The sequence below is a fragment of the Microtus ochrogaster genome (genome assembly GCF_000317375.1).
Source record: "Microtus ochrogaster isolate Prairie Vole_2 chromosome 14 unlocalized genomic scaffold, MicOch1.0 chr14_random_1, whole genome shotgun sequence".
Lineage (NCBI taxonomy): Eukaryota > Metazoa > Chordata > Mammalia > Rodentia > Cricetidae > Microtus > Microtus ochrogaster.
Window position 1 is genome coordinate 24,614,694 of NW_004949096.1, and position 20,633 is coordinate 24,635,326.

The following is a 20,633-nucleotide window of genomic DNA, read 5'->3' on the forward strand; positions in this document are numbered from 1 at the left end:
CCTTCCTCCCTTCCTCCCTTCCTCCCTTCCTCCCTTCCTTCTCCTCCTTTTTTAGATATGGTATCATTAGATAGTCCTAGCTTTATCTGAACTGGAACTTATTATGTAGACCAGGCTGGCCTCAAACTCACAGAGATCTGTCTGTTTCTGCCTTCTGAGTAGGGGGATTAAAGGATGTGCCACTATGTTAGAATTTTTAAGACTTGAAATGCAAACACCTACTTATTGTCGGGATTCTGACAATAGTCTTAAGACATGACTGATATTTGGTCTTACCCTTTGGTTATGGATGGAGGATACTTCATGCTAGGGTAATTTAAGATACAGATTCCTTATCTTGTCCTGGGATGAACATATAGATATTCTGTAATAGAAAGCTAAGGGACCAACTTAAAATAGAGAACTAGATTTTAGTAACAGGGAAGAAAATATAAGAGGTAAAGTACTATGATGATTAAAATGATTGCCAACGAAGGATCTAGACTCACTGAAGAGACAAACCTCTGGGTGTTCCTGTGAACAGGTTAATGAGGTGGGGGACCCACCCTGAATGTGGACCTTACCATCCCCATGTCAGTGCCATCATGGTACAACTTCCTTCCAGAGGCACAAACCAAACTTTTGTAGGTGCTGCTATTGATACAAACTCCAGAAACGGACTAGAAAAGAGACTTAAGCAAGACATTAGAGTGACATCATCCTACAAAGCCAAGATAGTCTGCTATCCAACTTTCCTAATTTTACTAATCTAATGCATAGAAAATGAAATTTCAGCATCATTTGCCTTGCACATCTTATAACCTAAGAATCAAATCTTTTCCTACATTGTATGAACAGTTTCTACAACTCTCCCAATCACAAGCTTTTTCTTCATCGATCAATGCCTGGGAACTCATGTGGTAAAAGCTATAAATTTGGGGCTTTTTTATTACCATTATAATAAGAAGGTATACAGTACTTAGTGTTTTGTTAAGCTTTTTAAAATGAAGAGTGGAGATTTAATTTTGTAATATGCTTTTTTACCATGGGATCCTAAGCAATGATCATGCGAATTTTCCCATTGGATCCATTGAGAGTGATATACAACTATACTTTGATTTTCTCACATCTATCTTCATATTCTGGGAATAATTTCTATTTGGTCATGCTGGGAATAATTTCTATTTGGTCATGCATGGAATATTCCTTTACACTGTGTGAATAACTGCCACTGTGATAGGGTTAATAAAGAAGCTGACTGGCCAATAGCTGAACAAGTAGAAGTTAGGCGGGACTCGCAAGAAAAGGAGGAGTCTCAGAGTAGCAAGGAGATGCAGAGGAAGCAGTAGGTAAACTTGCCATACAGAGAAAAGGTGGCGAGCTATGTGGCAGAGAGTAGATAAGAAATGTGGGTTAATTTAAAATGCAAGAGCGATTGGCTGAGCATTTGTAATTAATAATAAGTCTCTGTGTGGTTATTTGGGAATTGGCTGGAGGGACAGAAAAGTCCACCTACAGTCATGAACTAGTAGCTTTATAGACTTTTATAACAATGGTGAAGTTTGTCTATAGACCTCTTTAATATTTTTCAAATACTGAGATATTTTTCTTTTTGTAACTGATTATTGAGGCAAAAAGCAAAAAAGATACCTAGAGTTACTGAAAGCCAAGTAGATGCCTGGATTTTACAAAAAAAACAGTAAATTAGAGATATCAGGGTGGGAAGAAGGTGGTATAAGGCATGAGGAGGAGGGAGGGGGAGAGAAGAGAAGGGGAGGGATGGGGAGGCTGAGGAGTAGGAAGAAGAGAAGGAGGAAAAAGACAAGTGGGAGAGGAGGAAGGAATTTTCTTCAAAGGGTAAATATGAGCTCTCTGAATAATTTATACATACATATGAGAGAGAAAGAGAGAGAGAGAGGCGAAGAGTCATCAGAGACCAACTTTTGGGACTCTGTTCATTCTTGTCACACCTTGTGTGTGGGATCTTGGGACAGACATCAGGTCTATGTGCAGGCTCCTCTACCTGCTAAGCTACCTAACAGACCCCCAAAATATCCATCAGTAAATAAGAGCCAAACTAAGCTTTTCAGATATGCCTCCACTGAGGTAGCTTTTCACCTTCCAAAGACCAGGATCATATGTGCTCCGTTTTGTTGATGACAGCAGAAGCCGGCCCCGCTAGCACCTTCTTGAGTGTATTGAGAGTCACCAGTACACCTGGCCTAGGAGCAACACAGTGTGCCAGTCACTCTTCTTTCCTCCACGGGCTGTGTGATGATTCCTTTCCTTTCACAGCCCCCCCCCCCCTACACGACTGCTTCTTTTCCACAACCACCAAAACCCACGACTCAGTTTTACTTCTATGGCCTTGAGGTTATAATGGAGAAGCTGCTTGTAGTCGGCTATTGTTCTGTCTAGAGGGTCGATTATGCCAGTGTTATCTGACTTGAAGGCTTTTAGAAAAGAATTTATTATATGCATATATCCAACAAAGGTGTTTTTATCTGTAGGAGGCCTAAACAGCACCATGGATTATAGGCTTCTAGATCCTACCATAGTTCTCTAATTCTAAAAGGATTTAAACAGGAAAGCCACAGAGGGAAAAATGAAAAACCCTCTAGGGACTTCCCCCAATTCAGGATGTTTGTTTACAAATTTAACAGAGAGGGATAAATATTTATCATAGATCACGATAAGACTGTACCACAGGCTCACAGAGAGTGAAAAGTGAGGGTCAGACAGCCATAGTCTCAACTGCTGTGGAGGGCTTAGCCATCTGTACACTGCCTGCACTCGATGTGGGAAACCAGTTACTGGTTCTGTTTTATTTTTAGCTTGGTAAAATTATTGGAGTTTTGAATTATTATTATCCTTATCATTATTACTATACAGAAAAGTTTCTGGACATTAAGAAGAGTATTGTCTTGGCTGGTCAAACAACCACAGAGAAAGCAGGGCCAGAGTTGCTCAATCAGAGTCAGGTTGAAATTTATCACCGCTCCCGGGTAAGAGAACATGAGATAAGGCCAAGTGTGGGAGAGCGCTGTATTAGGGCCAGTTCTAGTTACAGCCTTCCCTGCCAAAGCTATAAACACAAATGGCCAATTTAACAACAAGGAAAGACCACCTATAAGATCTAGACCTAGGATCTAATCAGTTGCTCTGTGGCTTCTTTCAATTACAGGATCCCTGCTATGTTTATGAGGACTTTTAATGTGAGCATCATGGTCTTGAAGGCCATATCATTATTGGCCATGTTTGATCTGAGGGTGGGAAAGCACGAGCTCAAGCAAAACAAACCAACGCCTGCACACGGTTACTTAGAGCTGCACTGTAAATTGGCATCCAAGAGAGCCTACTGTGCAAGAGAAGGGAAAAGGTTCAGACGCCACAGGGATCGCAACCCAGAAAGTTGGTGCCATTAAAAGGTCCTTTCTGTTTCGCTCAGGAAATGAAAATTAGTTGAGAATGAAAATTAGTACCATGGCTGTGTCAACACTACTTAAGGGTGTTCTGAGAAAGGAAGGATGATCAAGATAAACACATCGTCTCATTCAAGTGTGGCAACAGGATATGATTTACAAATGGAAAATTAGGCCATCATGATTGTTACAAAAACTGAATTGCTGCTTATATTCAAATAATTCCAATCACGAATCAACTGAGTCACAATGCATGTGATTTCTCAGGTTTAAAAAAAAAAAAAACATCTAATTGCTTAAGATTCTATGAGTGAGAAGACTCCTAACAGAAAACTAGCTTGCTTTTTTCTAACAGAAATTTAGTCTTGCTAAATGCTCTCTGCACAGGCCCTTGCCACAGTTGTGCTTCTGATCTGACCCTGTACTCAGCTCTCTGATCCTTGAGGAATCTTTGTATTCTACATGTTTCCTTTGGACTGTCATGTGCATCCCTATGTCTTAAACCACTAAGTTCGTGGACTGCTTGGTAGCCACAGGCAGCTCTATGGCCCAACACAAACCTGTAAACTTTCTAAAAAATTATAATTTTTTTTTCGATTTCTTTTTGTAACTCAGTCGCAGGTTTCTTGAGTATAAACTCTGTACATGACAGCATCATGTTGCAGTGTCACGAAGCTCTCTCCCACAAACCCAGTCCCTCTACCTGTGTGCCCCATATGTACATCAAAGGTAGCATGTCCAGAGTTTATCTTACTCTCTTTCTTGTACGTATCCAGCCAGTCATCTGTGCAGGAAAGGGAGAGTACCTTCTCCTCGAGTTTTGCTTTATTCTTGCAATGCACCTAAAATAGCTCATTTATATAATCTTTCCTCCCTCCCTCCCTCCCTCCCTCCCTCCCTCCCTCCCTCCCTTTACCATCGTTATTTTTATTCAGGCTCTTTGAAAGTCTCTTGCTCCTTCAATTCGTTTTATATTATTGATAATTATATTTCCTAACAACAAAAGAAAAAGTGATCTCCATCATTTCCCCACCTAACGAGTTCACAGCCCAGCATGCATTCGCCATTCCTGTCCATAATATTTCTCACTATGGTCTGTTGGGTATAATATGAATCCCAGGTTCTTCTAGTCCTAGGGTGAGTCTCTCCTCCTTACAGTTCTCTATATCTTCACGTAAACTCAAAGATCTGGTCACACCAAGTCTCAGCCCTTCCCTGAACACATCACATCTTGGATTGTTATGAGAGAAGCAATGTTCTTTCTGCCCAAGTGGAATTCTTCTGAAGAGCGGTGCTTATCACTGGAGGGCCGCCAGGGGACACCATGAAAAGGAGAAACTATTTCTCATAGGATGCCTACCATAGGACGCTTGGTGAGTGTTTGAGATTGTTGCTTCTGCCAGCAGTAACACCTCTGGAAAAGCCTTACCAAAAAGTATTTCCTTTCTTAAATCTCCTCCCCAGCTCTGCCTGGAGTATTGGGATTTCCTCCTCTCTGATCCAAATGCCCAGTCTTCTACCAACTCCAAGACTGAAGGAGATTTCACGTTTCAACCTTTTTGATATCGAGGTATATCTTATGAGCTACACATCCGGGCTTGGTTAGCAGCTATCTTCCCCTTAGAAGCACATGAGAATGTGAAATCAGATAAGTGTTATTCTAAATTGCCATAAAATATGATTGTCCAAGGTCAATAATGCATGTTTGTGGTGGGCAAAGAATTGTATATTTTCTATTAAATAGAGAAACAGCTTTTTTTTTTAAAGTATCCAGCAGCAGTGGTGCACACCTTTTATCCCAGCATTCAGGAAACAGAAGCAGGTGGATCTCAAGTTCAAGGCCGTCCAGGACAGCCAGAGCTGTTACAGAGAAACCCTGTTTTGAAACAATCAAACAAACACCAAAACCCAAAACCAACAACAACAACAAACTGAACAAAAAAGGTAGTACTGTTTTCTTCCTGTGTTTCCATCATGACATACTGCCTAAACACAGCCCATGGACAATGGAGCCAAGTAAAACTAAAAACAAATAAAGAAATCTTTTTTTTTTCTTTTCTTAAAAAGAAACTACCCTCTAGTCCCCATAATAAAGAGATATTTCATTTGTGTGTCTAGCAAGCGAGCAAAGCTATAGCTTCTAAACCATTATTTAGGCAAGCATTGTGCATCATATAGGTCTCAGTTATATACTGCAGGGCGACAAAAGCAGGGCCTCATGTGGTACTGTGTCCCACTGTCACCTGAGCAGCCCGAGCTGGCAGTCAGACATGGAACTGACGAGGGTCCAGGGTCGAGGGTCCAGAGTGAGTCTGTGAACCTCTACACTGTGAGAGCTGCTGAGAAGGCAGAGGGGTAACCGGAAGGGCGTGGGGAAGAAGGCCACCCATGGAATTTTAGGTTGTCTGATAGTTACAAATGAAAAGAGGAATAAAAAGATTAATGCTAAGGCTATATTTCACTTATGTTACCCAATAAATGAAGATACAATCACTTTACAATGCAATGCATATTAAGAAAGCAGAAAGAAAGGATTTTCCCCGATTTAGTCATATTGGAGTTACAACACATGGCCGATGTCTGCTGTATCAGACAGTGCAAGTCCAAGCAGTTTTCATAAACTCAGCTAAATAAAAAGGTAATAACAATGCATTACTTCTACAGTAAGCTTTGTACCCCATCATGCTGGGAGCATTTAAAATTCCCACAATATTCTTAAGTTTGAAAAAAAAACAGAACATAATATTCCCTCCAAATTCATTTTTGTGTCTTGTTTTGGATAATTTCTTTTAAAACATGATTTGAGACAATTCCTGGTATCCTTTTCACCCTCCCTAAAAGGGGGCTGGCTATAGCCCATCTTGGTCTAATAAGAAAGTCCTTGGTACATATGTAAGAATAGAAATCACTTTAGTTAGAATGATCAGTATCTCACATATGGCAGGTTCTGAACACACATCTTTGAATAGTCATTAAAAAGTGAACTAAAGTTGACAACGGCAATCTATTATTTGAAATCCACAATGGCACTATCTGGAGGGTGAGAACTGTTCCATTTCCCGTTGGTTGATCTAGAACTTGTTTTGGGTATTGAGACTTAGAATAGTGGGTTACATCTTCTGAAGTTGTAGGCCAATGGGGTTCCACAGACCCACAAGAATTAGAGGCTACTGCAAATACTCTTAGTTACCTTCAGAACCTGTTGGTGGGCATGAAATCCAATTGAACTCCGAGGGGCTATTGGCATTTGATGGCTACCGGGAAAGAAAGAGTCAGTTTTCTTTAATGATGGATGTGACCTAGTAGGGCAGGCCCCATTCCTGTGTGTAGTTAACCAACACAAACTGGATCCAATGGATCTTTTAAAAAGGAAGGAAATATAAAAGTTAAATAAGTAGGAAAGTGAGGATGTAGAGAATGGATCTGGGTGAAGTTGGGGGGAGGACGAATATGATCAAAATACTCTAATGTTTTGAAATTCTCAAGTACTGCTTTAGGACTTGCTTTTTTGAGCTGAGGAATGCAGTAAATTTCCAAAGCATGAAGTTTTCAAGGTTCTAATCTATTCATATCTACCTCTTTTAATTAAATTATTAGAATTCTCTATGTATAAAAAAAGATTTTAAGGCCATTAAGATATATAGGCAGAAAAATATTCCAATATATACATGTTAGAATTTTCCAGATATAGAATAATAGGAATTTTTTAAAGTATAGAATTTAAGCCATAGGTACCTCATTTCAAGTTCATTTTACATATGTGAAAAGAAAGAGTCGTATGAATTAAGCATAGCAAATGGAAGTATCTTCTGGCTATGGGAGCATCTACACATAATAATAACCACAAAGCAACACATTTACCTTGATGACTCTCATAAAAAAACCTACCTAGTCACATGCACACAGAACAAAATATCTCAATCTTGGCTCTCAAGGTGGTAACCAGCCTGATACAGTACTCCCAACAAACATGAGGATCAGCAAGACCAACTCTGCCTTCTGCCTTCACAAAAACAAGGCTTTGCCACAGAGGAAAGAGCAGTGATCTCTGCACAGAGAGAGCAGCCGGGACGGGGGTTCCTGTGACTCATGGACTGGGAATTTCTCTGCTAATTTCCAAGGTGGTTTGGCCATACTTCGTCAATTGACCCAACTTAGCAGCCTTTTGTTGATGGTGTGGTATCATGTGGCCTTATTCAGTAATAGAAACAGCATGTTGAAATTTACCCAACAGTTCCCGCATGCATTTCCTCTGGCTTTCTAGTAAAGAAGAAAGCTCGCTCCAAAAACTCCACACTTATTTTTCTTTCGAACCTTAAACTGAATTCAGGAAATTAAAATAGGAAATACGTAAAAGCATTGTATTTTCCTGTTCACTAATTGCGATCAGTAAAAGCTTTCCAGTTCTACCAAAAATATGGAGGAAGGGGCTGGAGAGATGGCTCAGTGATTAAGAGCATTGCCTGCTCTTCCAAAGGTCCTGAGTTCAATTCCCAGCAACCACACGGTGGCTCACAACCATCTGTAAAGAGGTCTGGTGCCCTCTTCCGGCCTGCAGGCATACACACAGACAGAATATTGTATACATAATAAATAAATAAAATAAATACAAAAATATGGAGGAAAGCACAGAACAGGCAAAGGTTTCTAAGTAAGTGTTGCATCTCCTGGGTATGCTAAAGAGCCAATGGGTGCTGGTTAGTGGGATGATGACATTCATGGGGCCCCAACAACAAATTTCATGTTTCCAAGTTTCCACCCTCATGAGACCAGGAATATATTCCTTGCTGACTTCTCAGGGCTGATCACAAATCGGAGTGAGCTGCGGGGCTACGTAAGGCTTATTCATCCACACTGTGGTCACTTAACGTGGACCCAGGTCACCTGTTTGTAAGCCTTGCACATCCACACTGTGATCAGCTAACAGGGAGCAAGGACACCTGTGCTCTAGAGGTGACAGAGAAGTTTGCCTTCAAAATATTTCAAAAGCAGGAATGACAATGTGAAATGTGTGAAATGGTCTCAGAAGGTGATACAAAGATACAGGGCAAACCCATCTACATTGAGGATGGAGCCACCACGAGAAGATGGATCATGGACCAGTGATGTTGTCTGTGGCCATCAGGGATTAAGTGGCAATGGGAGCCTCAGAGAGAGTGCTGTCAAGAAGGCTCTTGAGTGTCCTTGATGTGCAGCTGAGAAAGCCTCCTACCTTTCTGGAAGAAGTCCTCCAGCTTGTCCTTGAAAGGCTGCAGATACTCCTTCGGGGACTCCTTGCACACCAACTTCATCTGTTGCTCACTTGCTGCAAAGAGAAGTATAGAACAGACTAAATCAGGAATAATTACTTGTTGAGATCCTGTTTGGGCACAGTGTTATGTTATCAATTGTACAGATTCCATATCAATCACAGTCTAACCAAACTCTATGGGAAAAAGTAGCACATTCTGTACCTCTATTTCAGAACAGGGATATGTGTAACATTTAATTTTTCTTTTAGCCACTCATAAAAAAGATCTATAAGTTGTGTCAGGTAAAATATTCTGCTTTTTTTGTTCCTCAAAATAGAGTGGAGAAGGTACCTAAGGACTGATCCCTGGGAAGAAAGGCCCTTGGCCTTCTGCAGATTCATAAACCGAAAAGGATCTTGCTGAAGTTCCCACAATTCCAAACTCTCAAGAATCATCAAGTTAAAGAATCCTCATGCTCATGGACACTCCAGTCCAGGTTAGGAAGTACTGCATGATCCTCATGCATCTCAGAACAAACAAAGGTCATTGTCAAGATGAAAGTGCCGAGAGTCAGCCTAAGTCCTGCCATAGAGAACAGGACAGAGAACACTGGACCCTGACTGGCACACACTAGCTCATCTATCCTCACCCAAACTACGAGCTCAGAGTAGAAAATCATTAATAGTTAAACTTGCCTAGTGACCCACAGATGTGGGACATTGCAAAACTTTAAAATAAACAGAATACAAAATATAGAAATAAACCCACATGGAGGCTTTGCAGGAGAAATAGATAAATATAAGGAACAGGTGACGCATAAGATTGATTTGTTTGACCAATGAGGAAAAGGAGGGAGGGACCTGAGTTCAGGGTGATAAATACTATTCTCAGAAAGCAATGGAACACCCTCACACCACTCACCTAACACTTCACTAACACATGAATAATATCCCTTGGTTTGCTTCAGACACGACACCTAGAATTTATGACAAATTATTGTTTTGATAATCAGGATGCTTTGAACCAAAATGTTCTGATTTCATTACATATAAATCATCATAATCAAGAGTTCACTGTCTCTAGGAGTGGTTAGTTCAGGCAAAAGATGTGTTTTCTGAAAAGCTTCTGTATCCTGGTAAGTCTCTCTGCCAACACAATTCAAATCAGACCAAATTAATGGGATTAGAAAAAGCTCAGGTTTAATGGATACAATGCTCCCAGATGATTTTGCAGCCCCCACAGAGAGGAGATGGGAAAGGAAGACTGGAAAAAAACCCCACATCTATTTTCTGGGGAGGGGTAGTTTCAATACCCTGTGGGAGTGGCCTTGTGCATCTCTAGAGGAGGGGACATTATTTAGTGAGAGAGATGAAGGAGGGGGCTTGAAGTGGAGCTGAACATTCTAGACTCTTCGGATATATGAATGCCAGGGGCTCGGGTGAAGCTTTCACCCTAACATTTTTGATATGTTTTTGGCTATAGGCTTCAACTATTGGTCATGGCTGGAAATTACTGATAGACCCTTGTCTAAGACACCAAATTAAACCTTGGATTTTTTTTTTTTTTGGTTTTTGAGACAGGGTTTCTCTGTGGAGCCTGTCCTGGAACTAGCTCTGTAGACCAGGCTGGTCTCGAACTCACAGAGATCCACCTGCCTCTGCCTCCCAAGTGCTGGGATTAAAGGCGTGCGCCACCACCGCCCGACTAAATCTTGGATTTTTATCATAAGCAGATTATGCTGCCTAGTTAAAATAGAATGAGAAACACCTAGATGTGTGGTGTACACCTGCAATCCGAGAGCTTGGGAGGCAGAGGTAGGTGGAGCTTGTGTGTACACAGAGTGCACCAGCCTGGCCAGGCACCATATGAAACCCTGTCTTCAGGGGCGCGTGTGTAGACAAATGTATAGAATCTATAAACAAGAAGGCAAGACATTCTGAATGTAAGCCATTGGGAAGGACCTTTATCTACATCAGGAACATTCTAAGCAACCATTTGGTGTTTTTACAAGCAAAACGACTCGCTATCCTCTGCAAAGAGTCACCGGACACGTCTTCTGTCTGGGGCCATCTTGCCTTGAACTCCTGTTGAGTCTCTAAAGAGCTCATGTTGCAGGAGGGAGTTAGCACACCTGGCTTCACACTTTCCATTTGCAGTAGTGGCAACCAGATTTCTAGACTCTTCAACTATGCGGAAAGACTAGGAGATACGCTTGGGGAGGGAGCATGATTCGAAGCCATCTTGTGTGGTTTTCTAAGCGCATCCTCAGGGTTCCCGGCCTTCATTGTAGGGTAGGGTTACTAGATCACAGTACAGGAGCACCCTTATTTGGGCTTCTACCATCATGGCTGCTTTTCAAAGACTTCTGGCTAGAGCTTAAATAGACTATCTACTGTTATTCAGACAACTGTCAGGGCTGGCTGGGAAACCTGCCCATTGGTCTTCAGACTTTAACTAAAATCTTTTTTCTTACAGTTCACCAAGGTGAAAAAATAAAAATCTTATTTTGGAACAAATAAATGGATAACAGTTTCCTTAAAATCAGGCAAACCATTAGAAAAGATTTGCTTCTGGGACCAGTGAGATGGCTTAGTGGCACTTGCCACCAAGCCTGTTGCCCTGAGTTTGATACCTGGGCTCACGTGGTTGAAAGGGAGAATCAACCCTAAAAGTTGTACTTTGTCTTCTTCATGAGCTCACACACAAATAAACATGCATGTATCCACAGAACAAATAAACACGTACGATTTAAAAGCAAACAAAAACATAAATATTTGAACATTTTTAGCTTTCTTTGATAGTGTTTTTGATCTTCTTTCTAAAAATACTCTATAAATTCTCCACTATTATCAAATTTCTCTTTCCAGTTTTCCAAGTATAAATACTTTGGACAACGGTAAACATCCTTCCGGATATAACTTATCTTTCTGAAACAGTGCTCTGAGCTTGAGCGATGTCAGAGGACAGAGAAAAAGGGAGAGGCAGTTGTAGACAGAACTGGGACACACTTTAAGGAAGAATAAACAGATCTGGATTATGGACTCAGGGTAGGGATGAAGGGTGACAATAATGGCTGATTCCAAGTCCACCTAAAAGGGATTAGTATATTTTAAAAAAATACACTCATTTGTGTGTGTATTTGCAATGTGTGTGTACATGCTCAATATGTGTGTTTATGTGTATGTGCATGCATATTGAGGCCAGAGGTTGATACGGATATTTTCTTTTCACTCTCTGTCTTATTTTTCGAGACAGGGTCTCGGTCTCTCACTGAATCAAAGGCAGGCCAGCCAGCTCTCAAACCCCACCCCATCCCATCCTGTCCCTGTTTTTCCAAGCACAGGGACTACAGACCCAGTACTGTCACGCCAGACTTTTACATGGGTGCTCGTGACCTGAGCTTAGGTCCTCATATGTATCTGGCAAGCATTTCTCTGGCTGTGTCACTTCCCCAGTCCTTGGCTTAGTGAATTTTCATGATCTTAGCACCACCCATCACCTCACCCCAGGAGGCATAAGCAAGGTAGCAAAGATGATCATATTGACTATGCATTTCTAGAGGAGATCAGTGCACAGGCAATTGGTCAAAGAAACTTTGAATGAGCTCTGCTTTGAACCATCATTTGACAATGAATGTTCAGAGAGGCATACTTTTCTCCTGATATGCAGTTATGACTCTGAGAATACCTGAAGTATAAATCACTAGCTCTTGAAATTCAAAAATCCCTTACTGACATTAAAATTCCAGTAACAATTTTTAGAACTGCTTTTATGAGCACAAATAGTAAGACATGTTATCAATTTGGAAAACGAGATATAACTGAAAGCATGAGGTTGATTCCTTGAAGGTCACTTCACATCAAAGTGTAGCTTAAGGAAGCGCTTGTATCCATGGTCACCGAAGCATGACTTCTACTTTTCTTGAATTGAAAAGAAAGATTGGTTATTACAGCTCTTCTTTTGTCCTGGAAGCAGTAATAGATGGAATGTCCATAAAATGGTTCAAATTTTATGAACCATGTCACAGAACTGGAAAAAGCATGTGCTCGGACCAAGGCTTCCCTGGACTCAGGTGTGCTGTGGCACCTTTCTTTCTGCATGACAAGAGATAATGCATAAAAGTCATCTGTAGAATGTGTAGCATTAGCAAGCAACTGTAGGAGGAGGGCCAGCTTGTTCATCACTGAAGAATTCCAACAAATCCCCGCCCCCCCATACACACACCAAAAACAAACAAAACCAAAAACACAAAAAAGGTGAGCTGGCTTACAAAATCATTCCCCACATCTTTGAGCCTCCTGATTTTGAAATCAGAAAATAAAAGCAGTACAAATGACAGCGGTCCCATGGGTCTGCTGGGAGGACATCTCTGCACCCCCACACAGGCTGGGGCTCCCGTGCGACCTGCTAGAATTAAACTTCTCCACAGGATCAAAGGGGAAGGCTGCCCTCCAACTGCCCCTGCATAGCTGCATGTTCCGGTGGCCAGCAGCTCACATACTCCAATTTATTAACTTGGCTTACCCAAGACTCTTTCTAACTGACAAACGGGAGACCTAAGACTAATTAATGATGACACTGGAGACTGGAGACGCACAGAGAGGAGAGGTCATGGACAAATCCGTAAATGCCACTCATTGTCCAACCCGAAGACTACTACATAGTCTTGCCAGACCACCAAAGTTGCCTTAAACACAGTCTGTGCCAGGACCTCCAACATTAAAACCAACCAAGTCTGTCTTCTTTTTTTTCCTCTCTGTAAAACTTCCAACTATAAAAAACCTAAGTTTCTGAAGTTGACTACTAATAAGTGGTCATTGTACGGAGGAAGTGTAAACTGATACACGATGGAATCGTAGAGAACTACCAAAATCGGACTTCCATCTAAAGGCTGGGGACTCGTGACTTCTTGCAGTGAAAAAAAATATGTTCTTGAATGTTTCAGAATTTCAAATGTCAAACTTCTAAGGTCAGATTGGTGGCTTTCTATTTTTGACTTCTGATCTCTAAAAACGAAGCTCCTTGAGGCATGTTAAAAAGCAAAAGTAGGTTAGAAGGACATAGAAGCAACTCTGATACAATTGGTCAAAATCATATGTATTTTGTTTCAAAGTACATGGGAAATTACTATTAATTACTTTGAGGCTGCTATCTAGACTCAGTTAGTCAGAATGCATTGTGTGTGTGTATGTGTGTGTGTGTGTGTGTATGTGTGTGTGCGCGCGTGCATGTGTGTGCATGTGTGTTACTGGGAATTGTATTCAGGAGGTGGCAAAGTCAGAATATATTTACTTAGGATGTATGCTTTTCCAGTTTGGAATTGTTTCCTCTCTGCTTACTTAATTCCCAACTAGGAACCTTCATGGTTCCACGGTTCTGTGTTGGTTCTACTCATTCTTAAGTTTTATAAGATCTGTCTTTTCCACATGTTCCATGCTTGAAGGGCCAACATTAAGGATTGTAATAGCAACATATAAAATTGTTTGCTTATAGGACATTTTTGTGTTGTATCAATGGGGTTTAGGTGAGAGAGAAATGGATCCAGGCTGTTAAGAGCCTAGGATGCTTTGTGAAGAATTTAATTACAAAGGAATTCATTGAATAAATACATCAACTTGATAAATGTCTGCTAAGCTCCTATGATGTGTGTGAGTTTAGACCAGATACTGGGGAGATGTTAGTGACAGAGCCAGTCTCCTTCCCTCAGACACTGCAGGGCGTGCAGCACGAGTGCTTCTTGTATAGCACGTAGTGATGGACGTTCCTAGTAATTAGAACTGCATGCAAATGTACCACCACTTTTTCCTGAGATACATCTTTACCCTCATCATTTTAGCTATAGGAAGCACAATATTCTCACCAGTGCTTTTCACAGTCAAGTAATACATGAATATGTGGATTTTCTTAAGAGTGACAATTTTTTTTTAGTTTTAGTTCCCAAAATAAACCTTGGTTAAAATAAACTTTATGTGCAGGTATATTTAGAAATCAAATCTGAATAATAGTTTAACCTACATACTTTATAATGACTATCTTTGACCTAAACTATTAGCTACAGTATTCCCAATATAATAAGATGCTAAAACAAAAATAGTATATCTTACTTTGGAAAGCAGCAACACAGAGACTTCTACATAAAGCCAAATGCAGATTTTAAATTAATAAACTATTAAAACATTTTCATGTGCTTGTTAAAGGCTAGCATTGATGAGATGGTCCTGCTTTGTGGGTCTTCCATATCTTCCTTATGTCTTTTTCTATATGTCCTTCCCTACTCTGTCATCCCTCCCTCTCTCCTTCCCTCCCTCTCTTCTTTCCCTTCTTATACAGTGCTAGAGATGGAACTCAGGGCCTTAAAATGCTGGAGAAAAGGTCTAGCACTAAGCTACATCCCTAACATGCAAATATGTATATATGTATATATACATATATAATGTGTATATATTATACCTTTAAAGGCTATATAGAAAAGGCAGTGTAAAGAGAGATTTCAACATGATTTAAATGAAAGCCAAATGATGCACTCTTAAAATAAAGCATATATTTCTTGTGCATGAGCTTTCATAATCACATTATCAACATCTAACAGCATAGTGTGGTAATGGGTAGTAGTGTTGTTATCAGAAATCTTAGGCCAGAGATGGGCGGGAGGAATAAAGGGAAATTCTATTCTAAGAGAAATACATACAATAGAGATCTGAAGGACACTGCTTTGTCAATGGGGGAGGGGTCAAGAAGCCCGCCAAAGGCCACATTTTCAGGTTCAATTTAGACAGCTGTACACCAATGACCAAGTTGTGAACAATCTATATGCAACCAAAGATGTTTCTTTAGCTGTGGCTTGGGGATTCAGCTGGTATGAGCAAATTATTTCTACCAAATACTATCTATGGAAGAGTAAATATTTGTTCCTAAAGTTGTTAAAAAAATTTGAGTGGGCAACTGTATACTAGTAAATAAAACACAGGACTTAGAAACATGCACACTGGATCAGGATATTGCTTACCTCCAAATACTATAGATATCATTACACAGACTGTTAGATGTATGTGCTTCTTTCTACCAGTACACATCATATAGTATCTCTTTCTCCAAGGTTAAATAGAACATTACATTGCATCCACAGCTTTAGCATATTCCATAAAGTAGAAATAACCCAACTGTCTACTAATGGATGAATGAATAAATAAAATGCATTTATATTCATAACGAGATATTATTTGAACACAAAAAAATGACATGTTTATACATATTGCAACATAAACCTTTGAAAACATGATATTGAGTTAAAGAAGCCAATCATAAAATACTATGTACTATATGATTCTATTTGAAGTATTTGAAATAAACAGAATCAAAAAGACAGTGTAGATTAAGGTTGCCTAGGGCTAAAAGAGGAAGGGGTGTGTATGGGGGGTGCCGACTAAAATTTGCAGTATGGTTTTCTAGAGTAGTGTTTCTCAACCTGTAGATTGAGACCCAAAGCGTCACATATTAGATATCCTGCATATCAAATATTTACATCAGAACAGTAGCAAAATTACAATTACGAAGCAGCAATGAAATAATTTTATGGTTTGAGGTCATCACAACATGAGGAATGTATTAAAGGGTCATAGCATTAGGAAGGTTGGGAACCATTGATCTAGGCAGTGGATCTTTTCTCAAAAATAAAAGAAAGAAGGTTTTAAGAGTATTCTTTTGCAAAGTACAGCGGTTAAAGTATATCATGTATATATATTTGTATTTTGCAATAATGTTTTAAAACTCATATTTTAGTCTTTTGTTGATGGTGTTTGGTTTGGTTATTTGGGATTGTTGTTACTGTTGTTTGCGAGGTGAGGGAGGTAGTTTGGGTGTTTTGAGAGACAGTGTCAGAATGGAACCTACGATCAGCCGCTGCCTCTCCTGAGCACTGGACCACTGGGGTTCATGCCATTATAGCCAGCCCGTTGTTAATTTTTTGAAATTTGTGTGTGCATGTATGTGTACTTGCATGAGTTTGTGTGCACTGTGTACATGCAGGAGCCTACAGAGGCCAGAGAGGTCATCAGATCCTCAGGAACTCAAGTTGTAGATGGTTGTGAGCCACCATGTGGGTGCTGGAACCTGAACACAGGTTCTGCATAAGTGCAGTAGAGCTTCTAACCACTGAGCCATCTCTGCTATTTGTGTTTTAACTTTTTAAATGCTAACAAACTTCTAATTTATTTGAATTGCTTGTGATTCTCTTGTCAAGTTACAGTTATATTTTAGTAGAATTTTGTCAGCAGTTTTTGCTATCTTTTGAAGGTAGACTATCAAGTTTGATTTTTCGAGTATTTGAATATCACAAGCTTGTTTCCCACTTCTGATCTGTAGGCTAGTTCTGGCTCACATGTACCGTAACTGTGATGAAAGTCATAGTTGCAACTAAGGTTCTAAAATTCACCTTCTAAAAGAAGCACAAATAGGATATTTTTCTTAGACCTGTTCATTTTAGTCTCAGTTTGAATCTGACAACTACCTTTTTGTTATTTTGATGAAGAAAATATAATTCATCCATTTGATATGTACAATTCAAGGAATTTAAGTATTTTCACATAGCCATAATGAGCTTTTAGAAAATTTTTATTACTCTAGAGCAGTGGTTCTCACCCATCCTGATGATGTGACCCTTTAATACAGTTCAGAACTATAAATTTGCTGCTGTTATGAGTCTTGATGTACATATTTGATATCCAGGATAGCTGATATGTGACCCCTATGGGGTCATGACCCACAGGTTGAGAACCACTGGTCTAGCTGGTCCTGAGCATATCACATGGTCCTGCCTCGGCCTCCCAAACTGATGGCAGTGACAGATACATCGCATCTGTGTATTCTCAGCTTTCCATATACTTTACTGGCTGAGGAGTTATTCATATATCTCTGACTTTTAGCTTCTTGCTATAAAACGTCTAAGGCTAAGTATGCTTTAATCCAACACTCTGGAGGCTGATCTCTGAGTCTGAGGCCAGCCTGGTTTATATATTGAGTTCCAGGCCAGCCAGAATGACCAGGACTACATAGTGAAACCCTGACTCAATATTTTTCCCTAAGGAACAAAATATACAGATACAAACGTTTTATACATTTGGGTAAACACTAACCCAAATCAAACAGGATTTATCTACTTAATATAGTAAAGTAACAGAAATACCGGCTAGTTAATACATCATTCAGGATTCTGTTTGTTTTGTTTCCAAGGATAGCTATGCAATAACAACAGCCATACAAACTCTTTGGATAACTGACATTTTTGATGTGTGTAGTTTAATCAATAAATCACTGACAAATTCTTTTTCTAATTGAACTATCTTTTTTTTTTTTATTTGGTTTTTCGAGACAGGGTTTCTCTGTGGTTTTGGTTTCTGTCCTGGAACTAGCTCTTGTAGACCAGGCTGGTCTCGAACTCACAGAGATCCGCCTACCTCTGCCTCCCGAGTGCTGGGATTAAAGGCGTGTGCCACCACCGCCAGGCTTAATTGAACTACCTTTAAAAAAAAAAAAACAAACCTGCTAATACTTAGCCAAGCGGTGGAGGAAGAGGCTGTGGATATCTGTGAGTTTGAGGTCAGCCTGGACCACAAAGCAAGTTCTAGGACAGCCAGGACTGTTATACAGAGAAACCATGTCTTGAAAAAAAAATGCCAGTATTTAAACTTGCATATTTTCTTTTCCTTGAAGAAACTTTACCCCCAACAAGACACTGAATATGTCCTCTGAAATTACTAGGTCACCCATTCTTTGCTTAGTGTGGGAGCCAGCAGCAGGACTCCCTTGCACGCTGCTTCCTCTTTTGTGTCCTCCTGGGAGTTGTAGCTCCCAGTTTTCTCTGTTGTCTTTGCTGCCTGAGCTTTCTGGCCCCTCCTGGTGGCTGTTAGGGACTGTGGACACCCAGACTCTGAATTTCCTGTGACCCCCTGCCTACAGGACTGCTTGCAGCTGCTCTGAGCAAGTAACTTGTTTTGCAGCTACTCTGAGCACAAGACCCTCAGGAGTTCCTGATGGCAGGGGAGTGGTTTCTGATGGGCTTGCAGCTGAGATTTAGGGCATGGCCATTAGACAAGAAGACCCTATATAAGCTGCCCTGGACCACAATAAAGGGGGCATTCTTGACTGTCTGTGTCCCTTGCCCAACTTGCGAACCATACTGTAGCGTGTAGTGTATAGAGCGAGTTGCACTACAGATACCTTCCTTATATTTGGCCATTAAATGTGAATATTCTTTTTGGTTTTGTACAAGGTTGCTTTTCTTGCCATGGTATGCAATCTCATCCCAATAAACATTCCAGTGACCATCTACAGGCTGCCCAATATCATGTGTCTTGCCTATAATTTCACACCCTGGTTATCTCTTGGATTCACTGATATCTATTATTTGTACCTCCTGAACTGTTCTTCCTATGCACACTATTTATTGTCCCTGATTTGTCCCTATACTGGAGGCAAGTAGCTGTATAATATCTGACAGTACCAGCCCCTATTTACATCCACAGTGGCTTCTGTAGAGTTTGTCTCTAATTAGTCAACCAGCCCACATGGCCCTAGAGGTACTGGCTCCTGCTCTCTCCCTTTCAAATCCATGATTCCTTATTATTATTATTATTATTATTATGTGTGTAGATATAGATTACACATCTCTAATGGATCAAACTCTTCAATGAGTTCTTGGAATCATGTCCTCTGCCTTTCTTGAATACAAGTCTAGATAGGTATTATTTGATATCCCAGCTTCAGGCAATGAGATGCTATCTTTCACAGGAGAGGAAGAGTCTGATTCACCTTAAGAAGGTGAAGTGGTTATAGACAGGCAATTGCAAAAGGACAGGAACAAGTGACTTGGTTAAGAATGGCTTCTGTGAAACTGACCTCACAACTCCACTAAAGCCTCCCGCACTCACACTGCTTGCTGTGGGTGTGTGCTGTGAATAGAAACGGAAATGTGCTTAGAGTTGGCAGTTGGCACAGAGCAAAGAGGCTTCATAAGGAGGAAGATGGGCACCAATGTCCCCCTGCCCCCTTTTTGGTGAGACAGGGTTTCTCTGTGTAGCTTTGGAGCCTATCCTAAAACTCACAGAGATCTGCCAGCCTCCGGCCCCTCAGTGCTAGAATTAAAGGCGTGTGCCACCACTGCCCAGCCTGATGCACTTTTCTAGTAGCCCTTAGCATCCTATGGACATAGGATGTTGTGGTGAGTAGCTTTTAAGACACAGATGCAAGATGTCTTAGCCTTACTATGATCGCACATTGGACAAATACTCATCTATTGAAAACTTATGTTGGAATTATCTGCTGTGCGCCACTGTGCAGCACATTGGAGACAACTGCCCAGTGAGGCCCACATTCCTCTTCATCAAACTGTGTGCAGCCTAGTGACAGTAAAACAGAAACCAAAACAAGGACGAAAACAAATCCAGGAAATCAACACATTACATTATAATGTTGTGTCATGAAACACTGGATAGGGCCTTCTTAATGCATACTGGACTGGGAAAGGTTATCCAGAAAAGACAACTTGAGAAGTAGGTTGAAAATGTCAAGAAAAGTGATGGCAGAGGGGATACCTTGAATGAAAGGAAACATGATGAAGTGGCATGGGTTATTTGAGGTAGGTTAGCGGGGCATATAGTAAGTCACAGAGCTCAGGGACCTCCTCTCCTTGGTTTGCTATTGTCCTGGTGCCCAGATTTTAGCTCCAAGGAAAGTGTCTGTGAGAGAAAGGTCTCTGGTGAAGGCACCAGAACCAGCCTGAATGGGAGAAGGACATCAGAGGGAACCATAAGCATAGGGGGCTTACACATGTCTTTAAAGAGGTCAGGAGAGGTCTCAAGGTGAAGATATTTGACTACAGATTATAATCAAAGTAATAGGGGGCCATGAACAAACTTGAGATGGAAAATCAAGAATATTACTCGGGACATGTTAAGCTTGAAATGTTAACTAGACACCCATGTTGTATATAAAATCCTGCATTTGA

General features: G+C 40.6%; 1 protein-coding gene across 2 annotated transcripts in view; it reads right to left on the reverse strand.

Annotated features, from left to right (window-relative positions):
* Positions 1 to 20,633, reverse strand: part of Fmn1 (formin 1) — a 372,570-nt gene that overhangs the window by 68,038 nt on the left and 283,899 nt on the right. For both annotated transcript variants that reach the window (XM_005364222.3, XM_005364224.2), the window contains one exon: positions 8,614 to 8,706. In XM_005364222.3, the coding sequence (XP_005364279.1) occupies positions 8,614 to 8,706 (93 nt within the window). The remainder of the gene's footprint in view (positions 1 to 8,613; positions 8,707 to 20,633) is intronic.